This window comes from Schistocerca piceifrons, chromosome 1, assembly GCF_021461385.2.
Source record: "Schistocerca piceifrons isolate TAMUIC-IGC-003096 chromosome 1, iqSchPice1.1, whole genome shotgun sequence".
Classification (NCBI taxonomy): Eukaryota; Metazoa; Arthropoda; class Insecta; order Orthoptera; family Acrididae; genus Schistocerca; species Schistocerca piceifrons.
In genome coordinates, this window is record NC_060138.1 from 1,039,836,561 (window position 1) to 1,039,856,798 (window position 20,238).

The 20,238-nt window shown below is 44.2% G+C and overlaps 1 protein-coding gene across 1 annotated transcript in view; it reads right to left on the minus strand.

The window, feature by feature from the left end:
* Positions 1-20,238, minus strand: part of LOC124777398 (cadherin-86C-like) — a 286,282-nt gene that overhangs the window by 188,586 nt on the left and 77,458 nt on the right. The window contains exon 8 of the mRNA XM_047252795.1: positions 9,215-9,407. Coding sequence (XP_047108751.1) covers positions 9,215-9,407 — 193 coding nt within the window. The remainder of the gene's footprint in view (positions 1-9,214; positions 9,408-20,238) is intronic.

The following is a 20,238-nucleotide window of genomic DNA, read 5'->3' on the forward strand; positions in this document are numbered from 1 at the left end:
CATGATTAATGTGATTTGAAGAGAAGTAATAAAATGAGCTCTAACATGGAAAGTAAGCGTTTCCGGACACATGTCCACATAACATATTTTCTTTCTTTGTGTGTGAGGAATGTTTCCTGAAAGTTTGGCCGTACCTTCTTGTAACACCCTGTATAATGGGAGTGAACATCGTCTGAAAAAAAAAAAAAAAACCAGTATCCCTATCTTCGGTTTGCTGCAGAATCCTTGAACATATTCCCAGTTTGAATATAATAAAGTTTCCTGAGACTGAGAAGTTTTTGTCCACGAATCAGCATGGTTTTAGAAAGCATCGCTCGCTTTAAGCTCATACTCCCTGAGCCGTGGCGGCTCATATAGATAGTGCCACTCTGGTGGTTTATCTTTCCTGCCACGGTCAGGGCGGTAAGCAGCGCCCTCTGGGGCCTACGCGAGGAGTAACGAGGCGAGGTCCCTTGGGGGTGTGCTCCGGGACGTGGTGGAAGACGGTTGTCGGGTTGACGCAGCGAGTGTGGGACCGGACCTATTGCATGGAGATATACAAGTTAACTCTGAACGGAAGCCGCCGTAGCAAGCAGCGGGAAGCGGGCGTCCTGTAATTTGTGTGAAGGAGTAACGATTTTTGCATTGGATGTCCCAGTGACTCCCGCGAGTTGCGGTGGCTGCTTTCGGAGAAGAAAATTGATAAGAGCTTGTGTCTACGCTCTTTTCCGTACGATGTTGCTGCCTGCCGTTATAAACGGGTGAAAATCAGGCGCTTGTACTGACTATACGGGAACTGGTGATGTAAAATTACATTGTGATTGAGTCTCACTTGTACTGTGACAATTTAGAGGCGAAAACTGTGGTGGTTTCATTAGGTCTGGTTCTTTGCTGTGCAACTAAGGGAGTCAGTTATTTGGCGTAACTGAGGGAGCACCATTATGTTGGTCTAAGTGATACGATCTCCACGTTTTGTCTATGGCTTTGCGTATCGAAATGGTGGAGGAGTACACGTGTGAGTAATTTGCTATTGTATTGATGGTTATGTTGTAAAGACTGTTCTATGGTGTGTTAAATCACACGCTGATTTGTAGCCAATTTAAGTAGAAGTTACCATTGTTACTTACTTATGTGCTACTGTCCTTATGATTGGCGTTGTTTGTCTATTGATTGTGGGTGTTCTCACGTTTTTTTAAAAAAATACGGCTAATATTCATAAGGATTGTCTAGTAAGGAAATTGCTTAAGCTTTTATCATATGCTGGTCTGTTTGCCTATCACATTGGCTTTCTATGCAGTAAATAAAAGAATGTGTGTGGTGGTTCAAGATTGTAGGCTGACTAGTATTTGAACTGGTGTAGAGGTTAAGGGCGAGATCAGCATCCTGCAAACCCGCACGCTGCGCGTGGTTAAATGTTCCGCTATTGGGGAGCCGGCTCCCTGTTCTTGGATTTTGTAAGGATACGTGATGAGTGCATCACTGTAGTTTTTTGCGTGCTAAATTGCGGGGTGTCGGTGCCGTCCTAAGGCTAGACTTGTGATGTATGTTATGTTGAAAGGGCATTAACTGTACCAAACTTAAGAGAGCTTTTAGTTTGTTTTAGGTCTGTATATGGAATGATGTTGATATTTTGTCCATTGCGACAATAACTTCCTGTGTGGGTAGATCCTCTGAGGGACTTGTATTGTACTGTTTCAGTGCAGTCCACCTGAAACGTGCTGCTTAAAACTTGGGACTGCAGCTCTCTGATGTTATATATTATTGTTTAATCTTAAATGTCTTGGATGTAATATGGTTGTTGAGGATTATGTAATTAATTTTGATCGCTGGTTCCTTAAAGGAAGTATTTCGTTTTCAAATACACTCCTGGAAATTGAAATAAGAACACCGTGAATTCATTGTCCCAGGAAGGGGAAACTTTATTGACACATTCCTGGGGTCAGATACATCACATGATCACACTGACAGAACCACAGGCACATAGACACAGGCAACAGAGCATGCACAATGTCGGCACTAGTACAGTGTATATCCACCTTTCGCAGCAATGCAGGCTGCTATTCTCCCATGGAGACGATCGTAGAGATGCTGGATGTAGTCCTGTGGAACGGCTTGCCATGCCATTTCCACCTGGCGCCTCAGTTGGACCAGCGTTCGTGCTGGACGTGCAGACCGCGTGAGACGACGCTTCATCCAGTCCCAAACATGCTCAATGGGGGACAGATCCGGAGATCTTGCTGGCCAGGGTAGTTGACTTACACCTTCTAGAGCACGTTGGGTGGCACGGGATACATGCGGATGTGCATTGTCCTGTTGGAACAGCAAGTTCCCTTGCCGGTCTAGGAATGGTAGAACGATGGGTTCGATGACGGTTTGGATGTACCGTGCACTATTCAGTGTCCCCTCGACGATCACCAGTGGTGTACGGCCAGTGTAGGAGATCGCTCCCCACACCATGATGCCGGGTGTTGACCCTGTGTGCCTCGGTCGTATGCAGTCCTGATTGTGGCGCTCACCTGCACTGCGCCAAACACGCATACGACCATCATTGGCACCAAGGCAGAAGCGACTCTCATCGCTGAAGACGACACATCTCCATTCGTCCCTCCATTCACGCCTGTCGCGACACCACTGGAGGCGGGCTGCACGATGTTGGGGCGTGAGCGGAAGACGGCCTAACGGTGTGCGGGACCGTAGCCCAGCTTCATGGAGACGGTTGCGAATGGTCCTCGCCGATACCCCAGGAGCAACAGTGTCCCTAACTTGCTGGGAAGTGGCGGTGCGGTCCCCTACGGCACTGCGTAGGATCCTACGGTCTTGGCGTGCATCCGTGCGTCGCTGCGGTCCGATCCCAGGTCGACGGGCACGTGCACCTTCCGCCGACCATTGGCGACAACATCGATGTACTGTGGAGACCTCACGCCCCACGTGTTGAGCAATTCGGCGGTACGTCTACCCGGCCTCCCGCATGCCCACTATACGCCCTCGCTCAAAGTCCGTCAACTGCACATACGGTTCACGCCCACGCTGTCGCGGCATGCTACCAGTGTTAAAGACTGCGATGGAGCTCCGTATGCCACGGCAAACTGGCTGACACTGACGGCGGCGGTGCACAAATGCTGCGCAGCTAGCGCCATTCGGCGGCCAACACCGCGGTTCCTGGTGTGTCCGCTGTGCCGTGCGTGTGATCATTGCTTGTACAGCCCTCTCGCAGTGTCCGGAGCAAGTATGGTGGGTCTGACACACCGGTGTCAATGTGTTCTTTTTTCCATTTCCAGGAGTGTATGTGCTCGGTCAGAGCCTATTTAAATATGATTTTAACTCATCATTCAAATTTTCTAGACTTGCTTTCTTAAAAGGTTTTCAGTTAAATGATTGCTATTTGCCTGTTTAAATGTTTGAGTGACTTAAAGGAAAAGAATATTATTTTGTAATTTGTACTGATAGTTACTTTTGGGTAATACCTGACATGTGTTCAATAAATGAGTGTCTAGTCAATGGTGATGCACTGTTCTATCGCTAGTCTACCCCTTCCACTCCACAGCCTATTGAGCTGCTTTGTGTCGAAATTGTGTTCAGAACACCCTTCTGACCTGAAACCTCACTGCCCTTTTCTCGCATGATATACTGCGAACTATGAATGAAGGGCAACAGGCAGATTCCGTATTTTTAAATTTCCGGACGGTGTTTAACACGGTGCCTCAGGGCAGGCAGTTAATGAAGGTACGAGCATATGGAATAAGTTCACTGATACGTGAGTGGCTCGAAGAGTTCTTAAGTAATAGAACCCAGTATGTTGTCCTCGATGGTGAGTGTTCATCAGTTGGCCCGTGTGGCCGAGCGGTTCTAGGTGTTTCAGTCTGGATCCGCGCGACCGCTACGGTCGCAAGTTCGAATCCTGCCTCAGGCATGGATGTGTGTGATTTTCTTAGGTTAGTTAGGTTTAAGTAGTTCTAAGTTTTAGGGGACTGATGACCTCAGATGTTAAGTCTGATAGTGCTCAGAGGCATTTGAACCATTTTTAGTGTTCATCAGAGACAAGGTTATCGTCAGGAGTGCCCCAGGGAAATGTGGTAGGACCATTGTTGTTCTCTGTATACAGAAATGAATTGGCGGAGAGGGTACAGCTGACGGTCGTCTATATTCGCATCTGTGAATAATTCCATTATTTCATTACGGCTGTAGTCGCCGTCCGAAAGAATCGATACCATCTTCATACAGTTAAGGCTAGCCGGCCATTGACCTTCTTCTGTGCGGATGCACACACATTTCCCGGTCTCTTACGGTACTCGGTAAGATTGTCTTCCGCGAGTAATGAGTATAATGGGCAGGGGCACTACGAATGTAGTGTGTGGCCATTGAGTTGGGAATGTGGGTCTCACGGGGAGCTTGCACGGGATAAGTCCCTGCAGACGCGCTGTCCTCTGTGCTGCGCAGTGGTTAGACACTGGACTCGCATTCGGGAGGACGACGGTTCAATCCCGCGTCCGGCCATCCTGATTTAGTTTTCCGTGATTTTCCTAAATCACTCCAGGCAAATGCCGGGATGGTTCCTCTGAAAGGGCATGGCCGAGTTCCTTCCCAATCCTTCCCTAATCCGATGAGACCTATGACCACGCTGTCTGGTCTCCTTCCCCAAACCAACCAACCAACCAATCCTCTGTGCTATCGGTGGCTCAGATGGATAGAGCGTCTGCCATGTAAGCAGGAGATCCCACGTTCGAGTTCTGGTCAGGGCACACGTTTTCAGCTGCCCCATTGATGTCTATCAACGCCTGTCGACAGCTTAAGGTCTTGATTTAATTATCATTGAATGGACGCAGGTGATCAGACAGGATGCTTATGTACGTGTCACCTGTCAGAGTCGTATCTAGAAGTATCTGTGGTCCCATACCAGTCCAATTGCACACGCCCGACATCATTACAGAGCCTCAAATGGTTCAAATGGCTCTGAGCACTATGGGACTCAACTGCTGTGGTCATAAGTCCCCTAGAACTTAGAACTACTTAAACCTAACTAACCTTAGGACATCACACACATCCATGCCCGAGGCAGGATTCGAACCTGCGACCGTAGCGGTCGTGCGGTTCCAGACTGTAGAGCCTTTAACCGCTCGGCCACTCCGGCCGGCCACAGAGCCTCCACCAGCCTGAACAGTTCCCTACTGACATGCAGGGTCCATGGATTCATGAGTTTGTCTCCATAGCCATACACGTCCATCCGCCAGATACAATCTGAAACGAGACTCTTCCGATCAGGCAACATGTTTATAGTCATCAACAGTCCAATGTCGGTGATGGCAGACCGAGGCGAGGCGTAAAGCTTTGTGTCGTGCAGTCATCAAGAGTACCCTACTGGACCTTCGGCTCCAAAAGCCCAAAGCGATGTTGTTTCGTTGAGGGTTCGCACGCTGACACTTGTTGATGACACAGCATTGAAATCTAAAGGGTTGCACTTCTGTCACATGGAACGATCCTCTTCAGTCTTCGTTGGTCCCGTTCCTGCAAGATCTTTTTCGCCGCAGCGATGTCGAAGATGTGAAGATGTGATGTTTTATCTGATTCCTGATATTCAAGGAACACTCGTGAAATGGCCGTACACGAAAATCCGCACTTCATCGATACTTCGTGCGCCAACTGTAACACCACGTTCAAACTCACTTAAATCTTGCTAACCCGCCATTGTAGCAACAGTAACCGATCTAACAACTGCGGACATCGAATTGGCTGGGTCTACACCCATTTTGTATAGGAAGATCCGGCGTCCTTTGACGCTCTGTCTTCCGCATGACTAACCTGAAATAACGAATATCGCTTAGTGGTGAGTAATGGCTTGGGGATTCTGTCCTCGAATTATGATGTTGGTGGAGGTGGCGATTTAGATGGTTGTGAAGTTACTTTTTGTTTGCTATATGCTGATAGTTTCTGTTTGTCATCTAAACTGCCGATGGATGGTGGTGATGGGTGTGTTATTCGAGTTAGCTGATGAGATGGAATGGTGAGTATGGCATGCATTGTAGAATGAGGTTGATTTTTGTTTGATGATTTGATATATAGTGGGATGTCCCAACACTACTCGAATCTCTTCGTTGCTGGTAAATCTAGGCACATCTGAGATGAACAACTGCGCCAGATACTTAGTGTCTTATATAGGCAATGCCGACCGCAGCGCTGTATTCTACCTGTTTACATATCTTTATATTTGAATATGGATGGCTATACCAGTTTCTTTGACTCTTTAGTGTACATACATTCGCATACACAACGATATTAACGAAATACGCACATTTCATCCACAGTACTAACCAAACACTGCTCGATTCTTCCGCACAAGACGCGAATCAGCGTTATTTATACAGTTATTACAATTATCGAGATTGGCTTACATTAGATAAGCTTCGCACGACATTGAGTGAAACCGAACTTTTGAAGGCTGTCAATTGTTGCCATTGGGACACCAGAGTCATAAATACAACAGCTTGGTGAAGCATAGTGGTTAGTGTGTAAAATTAACGTGTAGAAGGTCGAGGGTTCGAATCTTGTCAAATGTACCAAGGTTTTTTTATTTTTCTAAATCTAATCAAAAGGCTTTTATTGGCATTAAGTTAATTAGTTTAAATGTAATTTTTTTATTTTTAATACTTTGCCGTGGCACACCCATACCATGACAGCACAATTGACTATTGGCACTGCAAACGATGGTAGGAAATGTTTTCTAGATTTCGTCAAACCCAAACCCTTCCAACCGATTGTCACACTATGTAACGTGACTCGTTACTCCAAATCACTCGTTTCCAGTGATCCACTGTCCAGTGGCGTCACTATTTCCACCACCTCGAGCATCGCTTGGCACTGAGTACAGCAATGTGTGGCTCACATGAGAAGCTGCTTGACCCTTGTACCCTATTCTTTTTAACTTCCTTCACACTGTCATTGTGCTAGCTGGACTGCTGGTAGCACTTTTGAACTCACAAGTCATTCATTCCTCTGCTTTCATGCGAGTTGTTACAATCACCCTTAACAGTAATGGTTTCACTGTGGCTGTTCCTTCGGGTTTCCACTTCAGAATCACGCCAACAACAATCGACTTGGACATCTTTAGAAGGGTCGAAATGTCGCTTACGAATTTGTTACTCAGATGACTTCCAATGACATTCGAAGTTACTGAGCTCTTCTAACCGACCCATCCTGCCGCTACTGCGCCCTATTGACTACACAATACTCCCCATCTCCTTTTATACTGGCGGGTACCCGTCTCTTAACATACAAGGGACGTTCAATAAGTACGACAACACATTTTTTTCTGAAACCAGGTTGGTTTTATTCAGGGTTCCAACAAACCATATTATTCCCCACTCTTTTGATTCATTTGACTCCTATGGGGCAAAAAGCATTCAGGAGAGCTTGCCATTCATGTCTGTGTTTGGCCATTTCCTTTAATTCCTCCCAGATCTTGACAACTCTCCTCGGTTCCCCTTCCACTGTCTATTTCTCAACATAATTCCTGTTCTGCGCGACGGCTTACGCCACCTTACTGGGAGGGCTTGTATGCCCTCATGGTACCATTCTACCGGTCGATTTTGGAGCCAACGTCTTGCTGCATCAGTGACCACCTCGTCGCTCACGCATTGCTTCCCGCGGAGCGCATCCTTCATTGGGTGAATCAGATGGAAATCGGAAGGTGCGAGATGCAGGCTGTAGGGCGGATGAAGATGAACAGTCCAATGAAATTTTGTGAGCTCCTATCGGGTGCGCAGACTTGTATGAGGCCTTGCGTTGTCATGGAGAAGTGAAGTTCGTTTGCATTTTTGTGGCGACGAACATGGGGAAGTCCCCAACACTGTAGGAGTCACACCTCTGTGCGGCCGGTCGGGGTGTAGGAGATCGGACAGATGCGGGCGACCTAGTTGCGAAAATGACAGGTGCCTCGCTGAACGACTCATCGTGCTTTTGGTCACTCCCAGTTCTCCACAGACATTCTGCAAGCGCCTATGAACATCTGCGAAGCTCTGGTCTTCTGCCAAAAGAAACTCAGTGACATATCGCTGCGTGGAACGCACCTCCGTTACAGCATCTATTTTGAAGGCTACGTATAATAGCGCCATTGCCTATCGGAACTTCATTAAATCACAGGAGCTGAAGCGAGAATGTTCCCCCATTCCCACAAGAAATTCTGCATTTTTTCAACCGTAATTGGCCGAGAAAAAATGTGTCGCGGTACTTATTGAAGGTCCCTCGTACAATGGTCACTTCCGTGCTTCACAGGAGTATCCGTATACGTTTAATCAGATTGTGTGTAACTTCCCATTTAGACCAAAGGTGACAAAACAAATAAATGGATGCGTGAAAATGTGAATAACCGCTCCTCCCCTCTTTTCTATATCCCCTCCCTCCATCAGCTCCACCTTTTTTTCTTTTCCTCTCTTCTCCCCCTTTTCCCCCTCACAGACCTTCCCCCCCATCTGTCGCCGTGTCAGCTGTCTAGTACTGTTGTAAGTGAGTGTTCAGTGTTGTGCGTCCCCTGTGAATGTTGCGAACAGCCGTCACACTGTCGCTAGTTGTGTTTTTTTATCTCGCGCGAACAGAAACCAGAGTGTCACTTTGTTTTTTTAATTGTGCCTGTCTGCTACTTGTGTGTCATCATTCGCATCATGTTTTAAATTCCACAACTTTGCGCCATTGTACAGTTTTTTACAATGTCGCCGTTTTATCGCCTGTTCTTCTCGTTTGTTTCTATTCTCATTATGTTTTTTAACTTTTCTGTAGGCTGTAGAGCATCATATTACGCTGCTGCCAGCCAGCCCCCCCCCCCCCCCCCCCTTCTGTGTGTGTTCAGTGTCGTCGTCTCATACTGTGAACGCCGTTTTTAATTGTGCTGTTCGTGCCGCCAGTGTTAAAGTGCTACATCTTCATCGAGTACCAATTTAACTTGATGTGGATTTTATGTAAATGTGCCTCATCCAACTGCCCCTTCTTTTGAATATTTTAACTCCAATTGCTTTGTCCTTCTCATGTGTACATTTAATCTTTGATCCCGGTATTTTGCTTATGTAATGTTTTGGTATGGTATTTTATGTACTCTCTTCGATGAAGAGCGGCGAATTGTGCCGCTGCCAGCCTACCCCTGCCCCCATGGGGCATCAAAAAAGTGAATAACTCTCTCATGGATATTACAATAGATCAAAGTGCAGACATAAAAGCTAGTGGTTAAGTGGGGCAGTGGCAATCAGCAAACCTCGTGGTCTCGAAGTACGGTGGCGAGTTCTCGGGTGGCGAAAGCAACAGCGCTATCTCTGCGGTGGCGGACAGCGCCGCCGGCTCCTGGATGTCGGTCTTCACCTCCTCGGCAACCACGGTCAGCACGATGGGCTGGTGAGCGTGCGTCACCGACAACAGCTCCCGCAGTGGCTTCTGCAGGCGGACCTCACCTGGCGGCATGCAAAATTCTCCATGTCAGTGGTCGTCAAGCACAAGGTGAGTCAAAAAGGACTTTACAACTCTGGAACGATATAAAATTTTTTTGAGATAACTTACAGAATCGGTAGGTATGTCATTTTATAGCCAACAACCTCAAGTTGGATTCACGTATTGCGTCAGTTCTAGCGATGGGACAATCGACTGCAAATTTTGGAAATTTGCGGTAAGGACTATGGGACCAAACTGCTGAGGGTCATCGGTCCCTAGGCTTACGCACTACTAACTTACGCTAAGGACAACAAACACACCCATGCCCGAGGGAGGACTCGAGCCCCCGACGGGGGTAGCCGCGCGAACGGTGACAAGAGCAAACGGCTACACCGCGCGGCGACAATCGACTGCTTTTGGCATTCAATTGGTCAGTCGTTGGTTTTTTTTTCTCGTTCAGTTGTTTTTTTTTTTTAGTCGAATGAAACACCCGAATGAAACTGGTCTCAGCGGCCATGTCAGCTACATGAATGTTTTCACTGACTCACCGTGTTGGAGTGGTTTCATTCAGTGTGAGACAACCGATTGAAACGTGTCTCCGTCGGTTACGGACGTTATATGATGTTTTCATTCATTCACCGGGTTTGAGAGATTTTATTTACATATTTTTTCAGCCTTTTCGGTTATACATGAAACATGACTAGGGCTGACAACTCTTTTAGAGACAAATAAAGTATCTTATTATCAAGGAGACGTGAATAAAAAGTATACTTCTAAAAATAACGTGCGGTCAATATGTGTATCTTTTCGTACTGAAATACGAACTTTCGTACTTGCGACATTAAATATAAATTTTTGGTTGGTTTTAAAAGTTTAATATTTGGTGCTGCACCGTACATTTGTGTATATATAAATGAACAATCACTTTTTAACACGTTTTCATTAGGTCGGTTTCTTATTTGTTTTTTCGATACAAATTTTTCAATTGATTTTAAACTAGTTTCCGTTAAGCTAGAGACTTTAAGCTTTCAACATAGCTCAGAAATGAATAATACTGTATAATATTAACTCGCTTTCGAGTCTGATGTGTGGCGGAGGGTACTGTCTGTTCGGCACAAATTTTGCAATTAATTTTAAACTAACTTCCCGATAAGCTAAAGACTTGAAATTTTCAACGTTAACTCGGAACTGGATGACAATGCAATATTACCTCGCTTTCTTTTCTGGTGTGTGGCGGAGAGTAAGTATTTGGTGCAATAACTGGATGACACTGCAATATTAATTCTCCTTCGAGTCTGTTGTGTGGCGGAGGGTACTTTGTTTTTCGGTCGGTCTGTCTGTTCGGTACAAACTTTGCAACTGATTTTAAACTAACTTCCCGATAAGCTATAGACTTGAAACTTTCAACTTAGCTCAGAACTGGATAACAATGTGATATTAACTCATTCTCTTTTCTTGTGTGTGACGGAGAGTAGGCACTTGGTGTACCACTACTGTTTCCCTGTTTCCTTGTTCCAGTCACCAATATTTCGCACTGAAGGACGATTGCTGCTAAGCTTCCCTGTGAGCTCGATTCTTTCTAGTTTTTACACTAGTCGTTTTCTCGAAAGGTATGTCTACGAGGTAGCAATATATTGGTTGACTCATTTGAAGAGAAACTGAAATAATTCTGAAGTTTACAACTCTTGTTGTAATCTCATCAAAATGTTTGAAATCAACTGAAAAATTTCACACACACAAGACTAAAAAATAGAAAATAGATATTTAAATAAAAAACTTTTTCATATAATACGATTTTAAAGTGGAGTAATAAATATTAAATAATCTTTCATAGCCCCATACAGATTCCTTGAGGCCATACAGATAGTCCTCAAAATTTGTGCTTGTGAATTTTTAATAGCTATGACACTACCTGTAAAAGCGAAAATGTCGGGCGTACGTACGTAACTGGTGACGTGTTTTTCTGTCCAAAATATTTAGCTTTCACACAAATAAGTGGCTGAATATTCAAATGATTTTGCATTTGTGCACATCTGGTCCTAGTTTTGAGGGCCTACAAAGGCATGCTGGAGGGATTTTTATACAACTGTCCGGGATAAACCTGAACATTTCTTCATGCCTTTGGAAATTCGATTGACTGGAAATATATTGTAATAAACCTTAATTAAAAATCATTAAAAGAAGACCTAACCATATACAGTTTCTTCATTTTCGCCTATTAAAAACGCAGCGGTAAGTGCTTTTAGCCGCTCTCCTATACGCATACAGTATGTTCCAAGTTTGTCCTTACACCTCTGATCACGTATATTTTAAAAAAGAGAATACGTAGAAACGTCTGGGTTGCGGCATAATGTTCACACACACCTAGAGCTGTTTTTTTGCTTATTTACCCATGGTAGTTATTCACTGAGCAACCTCCAGCAGTTGGCACAGTGTGTGGAATGGTTTGTAAACACCAGATCTGACACCCGGTCCTGCGGAACTCCATTACAATTTTTTCTTCGGGCAGGACTTCCACGAACTGTGAGCTCGCATCAGAGCAGCAATAGCACACTTTAATAAGGACATCCTAGGCCGGACATGGAACTGGAATATCGCTTAGATAACCTGTGTGCTACAGACGATGCACTCATTTAAGGCCGGCCGGTGTGGCCGTGCGGTTAAAGGCGCTTCAGTCTGGAACCGCGTGACCGCTACGGTCGCAGGTTCGAATCCTGCCTCGGGCATGGATGTGTGTGATGTCCTTAGGTTAGTTAGGTTTAATTAGTTCTAAGTTCTACGCGACTGATGACCTCAGCAGTTAAGTCGCATAGTGCTCAGAGCCATTTGAACTCATTTAAGGTGACATCCCGACCCCTCCCCCCCCCGCTCCCCCCTCCTCCTTTTTCGCGACAATCACGATTTTTCTGTCTATATTCCGAACATTTTCAAAAGTAATTCGGACACCTATATGTGAATTTCACCTGTAACGGTATGCTGTTACTGGAAGGGCATTTTTCCAAATGTGTAATGTACGGAGCAGTGACTAAACAATATTTTTTATAGAAACTACGAGAGCAATGTTAGTGACTAGAGTGAATTATGATGAAACTAGAATTGCTTATTTTCATAATTCTGTTGAATAATATTGCTGAAGAAATTTACAGCACTGATAAATACTCTATGCCTGCTCACATTCCTTCATCTTAGAAGGTAGGAGACGAGATACTGGCAGAAGTAAAGCTGTGAGTACCGGGCGTGAGTCGTGCTTCGGTAGCTCAGTTGGTAGAGCACTTGCCCGCGAAAGGCAAAGGTCCCGAGTTCGAGTCTCGGTCGGGCACACAGTTTTAATCTGCCAGGAAGTTTCAAAATATAAATAATGTACTTTTTATAACCAATTAAAGTGATGGTTTGCATTTATTACGTTCAGTTTGTACTGTTTTTGTAATATCAAAATTTTTTAATGTGTCCCGAATTTGGCTATAGAAAATATGGTCACCTTAACTCACTCAACTGTGTTAAGAAGCTACTAGTACCTTAGTGTATATGACCATTATGCCGCAAGCCACACTTTTCTGCCTATCCCCATTTCTGAAAAACATGTGATCAAAGTTGTAAAGACAATTTTGGAACAACTTGTATTTTTCCATACTTCTTTATTTAGACAATGAGAAGCCACCGACAATGGACTACCGCATACACCGCGACGCTGCCCCGCCCGCCAGACAACTGAATGTCTTAAATGTCATTTGCCTTCTACTCATTGAACTGTATAACACTGATTTCATTTCCGTTCATTTTCCTTACTGCAGATTAGTACTACATCTGAATATGAACAGCTCTATAATGCGCTTCCACAGATCCTTCTTACTCTCATGTGTAATTTATATCTTTTGACCGGTAGGAGGCGTGCTCCCGCTAGCATTGTTAACATTGAAACGCAAATAGAGAAACATTCCCCCTCTCACGTCCCGGCTCCCAGCAGAACATAATGGCCATCGGCCAACTTATCGTCTACAGACTGTTTGTGTCCGGGAAAATCCGGTTTCACCCACACGTCCGGAATTTTCAAAGTTTATGTCTGCGGTCGACAATTTAAGTGATGGAAGGCCTACCCCTGTGATAGTCAGGTTAACTCGTTACACGTTAATGGCATCTGGAACAATTTAATCCACAACAGTGTATGAATCAGTTTTAAATAATGAAAGGAAAAATTACTACATTCACTTCATAAGTAAATAAATATGTGTACTGTTAATGTTAACTTTGGCATACCTCTGACATACGTCTTCACCTAGGACCACCATCTGTCAGTATAATGTAGCAGTGCTTTATTTCAGTGATTAAAGTATTGCTGGCTGATTTCACTCAGAAGAATGAATGGATAGCTCGGTCAGCTAAAACACTAAAGAGCGGTTTCAGTTAAAAGAATGGGTACATGGTTCAAATGGCAGAACTTCTGATTGTTTTCACTCGAAAAAATAAATGAATAATAATCCAACAGAGAGGTAAAAGTACAACTGATTGACACGATTGATTTCATTCAGTTGCTCCCACATACGCGTTTCATTCAAAACAATGAATGAGCAGTCGGACCAACTGAACGATTTTTTTTTTCATTCGGTTGCTCCTACAGACTGGGGAAACAATGAATGAGTAGTCCAGCCGACTGAATCGATTGTTTTTATTTGATTGCTCCCACAGACCAGTTTCACTCAAAAGAATGAATGAATAATTCAGCCGGTAGGTACAACTACAGCCAGATGATCGATTGTTTTGCAACTGACTGAATCGATTGTTTACATTCGGTTGTTCCCATCACTAACCAGGACCCTATTCTGCCACCAGGAGCGCCAGCTTAGCGTACAGTTATAATGGCGCTACTTTCACTGGTCCGGTGTGTGTTCACTGCGTGTTTCGGTTTCATGGCACGAACTCTGCAACTGTTTGGCGTAAATTTCGCACCAGATACACTAAAGAACCTGCAAGCAGGCCCACAATTTACTCTTGCTTTGTGCGCGTACCAGACTGAAAGTGTACGGCCCTTTCTTCTTCATGGAGAAAACTTCTCACTGGTATTGTGTATCTGGATATGGCTGATAACTATTGAGTTCCACAAATCAGTTTCACGGCGCTGGCACCGAAACCCCGTTCCGCTCACCATCCTGGAGAACTCGGATTCAGGCTATGATGACGATAGAGCCAATACGACCACGTTTTTATGTCCGTTAAAGTTCCACCGCCACGCCTTCAAAGTGCTTTGCTCGGCTGTTATTCAGCCGTTGCTTTGAGTCTCCTCGCACTTGTCCACAGAGACAGTTGGACCGAATCTGAACCGGTGACGCTGTGTAATAGTAAACTGCCACAAACAAAAATTTTTAAAAAAATCCCACAAATCGATGAAGATGACCGAGGTGGGATGGTTTCACCGAAGTTTGAGGTTTCTTCGATAATCGCTTCCCTGGTCGGTGGATTGGCCGTGAAGGGTCAATTGCATGGCCATCTCGTTCCAGAGACTTGATACGGCTGGATTTCTTACTCTGGAGTTTCATTAAAGACCGTGTGTATGTTCCTCCCGTACCAAACAATTTAGCCGACTTGAAAAATCGAATCTACGTTGCCGTTTCGTACGTTACGTCTAATTTGCTGCAACGAGTTTGGGAAAAAAATGATTACCTGTGGGATATTCAAAAAGATTTCGGGCTTGCAACGGGTCGTCGTTAGCTTCCATCCACGATATTTCGACTGGACAACTGCCAGCCATCCTCAGGTGAGTCATCGAAGACTGACGAAGACGCCCTCCGTTCCGCAATATATAGCGCGCTGCGAGTATTCCGCGCATGCGTCAAAATCATATTGACAGACGAAACACACCGCCCGCCGGCAGCGCCCTCGCTGGTGGAACTGCAGAACTCGGCTGCTTTCAGCGTTGTCAATTGCCGCGGCCATCGGAGTACGATGACGTCTTCGTCTGGAGCAGATCTGAGAAATGACGGGGTTCCACGCATTATCTAGCTGGTAGCCATTGTCACGGTTATTAAGATTGTCTGTCATGCGAAGTTCCACCCAAAAGGATGTTGCTGTGGCCAAAATTGTTGTCTTATCATACTCCATTGAGTGTCCAGTGGAAATGCAATGCTCAGCAAGTGCAGACTTGATAGGTCGCAAAAGGCGAGTACAACCTGTGGGATGTTTGCCGTATCACATATGGTAATCACATCGAACCAAAATGACACTTGACACTTCAATGTGAAACTTGAAGTTGTTTGCTACAAAACGACGTCTACCGATGCTGTAAGTTATCTCAATAAATTTATATATCATTGGAAAGTTGTAAAGTCCTTTTTGATTCACCCTGTATCGATGAGGCCCGCGGTTCACAGACGTATTTCATAATAATGTGCACCCACGATCTAATAGCGAACGCGAAAACATGAACTACCATTAAGAGCTTCATGACAATGTAGCTTTCCCGCTCAGTAACAAACAAAAATACGCACTTAATTTTAACTGACTTTTCGAACTCGTCCTTGAGCTAAGTAAAGTTGGCCGCGTACGTCAGGGATAGAGAGATAACTGCGGGGTTAGAGGATGTGAACGAGAAATATTTTGCCGATTGTGTCCCAGTGCAGAGAACTCATGAATGTGTATGGCTCGTGTCGATCAGCTTCTATGATACAAATTTTGACACAGAAACAACATGGACTCCAGAATGCGCATTACAGAGATGGCCATCTCCAGATGTGGTACTTATTTTTAGCAAGGAAAATTAAACAAGTTAAGGATGCTATGATACAACGCAATGAGTTGAAGAAAAATGACATTCGAAACATTTGTGGCCGTGTCTCGTATTGCATAATGCATTTAAATATAAGCACATCGCGACCGCTACGGTCGCAAGTTCGAATCCTGCCTCGGGCATGGATGTGTGTGATGTCCTTAGGTTAGTTAGGTTTAAGTAGTTCTAAGTTCTAGGGGACTGATGACCTCAGAAGTTAAGTCCCATAGTGCTCAGTCATTTGAACCATAAGCACATCATCCGCTGAAGCAGACAACACAAAATCACTTAGTCAGGCAGTTACAGTGTCCAATGTCGCAGAAATCTGAAACATTCGACACGAAGTGTTCCGAATTGATCCCTCTTTTAACGATCAGTGCTTAGTGGCTAGCGGCCAACTTATTGCGCCCTTACTATAGCTGGTTTACTGGGGGCTCGCAACGTGCTAATTTGCGTAAGTTATCAATTAATAATTATTCGGCTCGAGGTGGTTCCTCGCAATGTCAGTAGTGGCTCTTGAGCAGAAACGTTTGTAGTGATAAAGTGACAACGTGAGAATGAAGACGCAGCTGGAGAACGCAAATGTGCGTACTGAAGAGAATTCGTGATGTCTTGTACAGACATGGCAGGCCAAGTAACTTTTTCTGAATGCTGCACTAGGTCACTTGGCTGTGTGAAAAATTTGAAGTTTAACTCAGTGCAGTCAAAAGATACGGCGATTAATGCCACATATTGTCATACTCACAAACACACTCATCAAAGCCTATAAGGTATTTTCCGTTGACCTAGTATCAAGAAATTTGCCCAGGAGTAAGGTTTCAAAGTACAAATAAAAGAAAAAAATCAAAAATTGTGAATTTTTAATTACATCTCATAAAAATACTGTTTTGCCAGTTGTCAACCCTCTGTCTGTCCGACAGTCCGTTAAGACTCCTTTTTCACAGGGACGGCCGTGGTAACAAGTTGAAATTTATGTCAAACATAAGGTCTATGGTCCGTTTGAAGTGTAAAAAGTTTTAAGCTTCTAAGTCAAAGAAATCAAATGATACGGCCATCTGCTACGATTTCTTTTCTCTGGAACGGGTACATGTATTAATTTAAACCGCATATCACTTACTAAGCTCCATGGCCCCTTGACAGTGTCAAAAATATAAGCTTCTAAGTCTATACAATCAAAAGATACCGTCATTTATGTCTCATACTTTGATACCCACAGACTCTCTCATCAAAACATGTAGATTAACTATTTTACACGCTACGGTCGCCGGTTCGAATCCTGCCTCGGGCATGAATGTGTGTGATGTCCTTAGTTTAGTTAGGTTTAAGTAGTTCTAAGTTCTAGGGGACTGATGACCTCAGATGTTAAGTCCCATAGTGCTCAGAGCCATTTTTTTAAAACTATTTTACTCATAATTTATTTCGTACAGAACCTTCTAAGTGCGATTCCTATTCGCACTCGTCCGGTTCCTTCAACGTAAGTCACTGAAATGTCTGTAAGCAACGACCGGAACTATCTACGATTCGTTCGGTTTGTTGACGATAAAAATCCGCATCTTGGTCACGGAGCCATTCCAGAACCACTGTGTAAACGTCTTCATCTTCGGAAAATATTTTGCAACGCAAATGTTTCTTCAGCTTTCCGGAAAGGTGCAAATCGCATGGAACAAGATGTAGACTTCCCGATCAACACCACCCACTTTTGTAGGCGTTGGTCAAATTGCTGCCACTATTTCACTGCGGCTGGATGCAGCATTGCATTTGGTCCATATACCACCCAAAATTAACGGTGGATCCGCGTGTGTGTGCAGTTTAGACGTTTTGCCCATAAGACTCGCACAAATCCGCGTGCTTCAACTTTGGGGTACGTGCATGGGAAGACATGGGTCAGTTACTTTCTGAAGTCCATTCGTAAGGATGAATAGATTTTTGTTACATAGGTACAAAGTGAGAACCTCCAAACAAGAATACATAATAAACAAAAATACATACATATTTACTAAAAACAGAGGTATGTCAGTGTTCCTTCCACTGATCATAATCGAAATGGCCTTCATGGATGCGGAATAAGTAAAGTAAAAAGTTTGACATACATTTTCATTTAAAATGTAGTATCATACTTACCAGAAACTTGTATATTCCCACACAATGAGGTGCATAGATCTTATTCGTTGTAGCTATGCGTCATGGAACAGTTTCAAAGACTTATTTACATTTCTCACATTATTGCGCTGAAGATGGGCAAATCAGATTTGATGTAACGCTATTTTATATGTATCGGTTATGAGTTGCTGAATGTTGGACACTTTTGTGGATCAAAGTAAATGATTGTAAACCTTTATGTAGAGTATTGTATTTCGAGTACTGATTCCATGAACGGAGCTGTTGGTTTGAAAAAGTCAAACTTCGTTACGGAATAAATATAGTGGCAAACAATAGTAAATATCGCCATTTCCTTGAACAGGGTTCTGCGGGACGTTCTTGAGTCCATACCACAAATAATTCGTGTTACGCACTTTTTAACTCGTAAAAATTTAGCATTGCATAAGAAACAAGCAAGGAATGAGGTTATAATGACGAGTAAAATCACATCTGTAAAGTGACTGCGTAGGCTTTCCCGGCGTTGTAGTTCATTGTATGTTTATCAGTTTTGCATTCATATCCTAAAATCAAATTGGTATGATATTTCGACGTTCCATTTCGCTGCTATCTTCCAGACGCTGAGCTGAACGGCTGAGACGCCAGAGCCTTCGTCCCTATATATGTCACAGAGAGTCAATGTGGAGAGTGCACATGGAGCGCCAGTGCACTGGGAGGAGGGACATATTGCAACAAGACAATCGCCATTAAATATGCTGATCACGTCAAAGTGTTGTGAGGGCATACATGCCTAAACGCATCGCTGTCAGTCTCTCCAGTTGTGGGTTTCAATCTTTAGACTATCTACAGTTATTCTGCACCATAGAGTTTCAGTATATCCTCAATATTTGGAGCAAGCACACTCGAAGGGCGGAGATCTTTTCCTGATAAGGTAAATTTAAGATTCAGATAGACCCTGTGCTGGCACGGGATTTTAGCCTCGCCAGAGGCTGTCAATACAAATTCGCAGAAAATATTTCAACTATAATTGTGTAATTTCTGTGCAATTCTGAGGCCGAAGGGTAGTTCAAAGACTGGAGACACAGAGCCTCTCTTCGCCTTATAGAGAGTCCTGAAGATGTCTAGAAGATGGAGGGCAAAGTTTTTGAAAGATGTGTATAAAATTTATGAACTGTCCCTCAGAAATTATCACTGTAAAGTGGGACACTACAGTCTCTTCTCTACCAACTAAACAAGTTCATCACGTTTGAGTGTCTTGACGAGTTATCAAACAGTATTTTGTCCTGGTATGACCGTTATCCCAGCGAGAAAGCAGCTCTCTGAGCAAAACAACAGTATTACTGAGAGAGGACAGGTTACTCTCTCAGCAATTTGTCGCGTACGGAAAAATATTAAAGATTTCATTAGAACCTGTCGCAGCTTGAGCGAGACTCTAGAAAGTTAACAGCCTGAGCAGATGTTGATGGAGCCTGGTAGGGCGCTAAAAGCATGAGGTATTTTTATGGTTCTTAGCTTGTAGAAACGGCATGTTGGGAATTGAAAGCAATTGGCGGCGAGCCTGTCCCTTAGCAAATCTTGCTGGACATGTCAACAGCCATACAGGGCAGACAGGTCAGCCCCTCATTGAGACAGGACTCCAGCAGAACAATGCCGAGCTACCTGTTGTGGTGTCAGCGGAAGCCTGGTCTGAGGATGACACTCTGAAGGAAGGCATGTACACAGTGGAGTCATACACCGGGCATTGTGTGCAGAGCCATCTGTAATAAAAATTCACCTGTTTTTGTGTTTGCTGATAGTGTAAATAGGCTACTGGACCACTGCCATCGGTCGCCTCTGTCGTATAAGAAAAAATCCAGTGTCTGAGAAACGTTTGGAGATAGTATCTTTATTATACCTCATAGTTAGAACTAACAAGCTCTAAGACATAGGCGATTTAGATAAAGATCTTTAAGATTGTATCTGTTCGCTTGTTGCAGTGGGAAGCGACACGACTTCAGAGA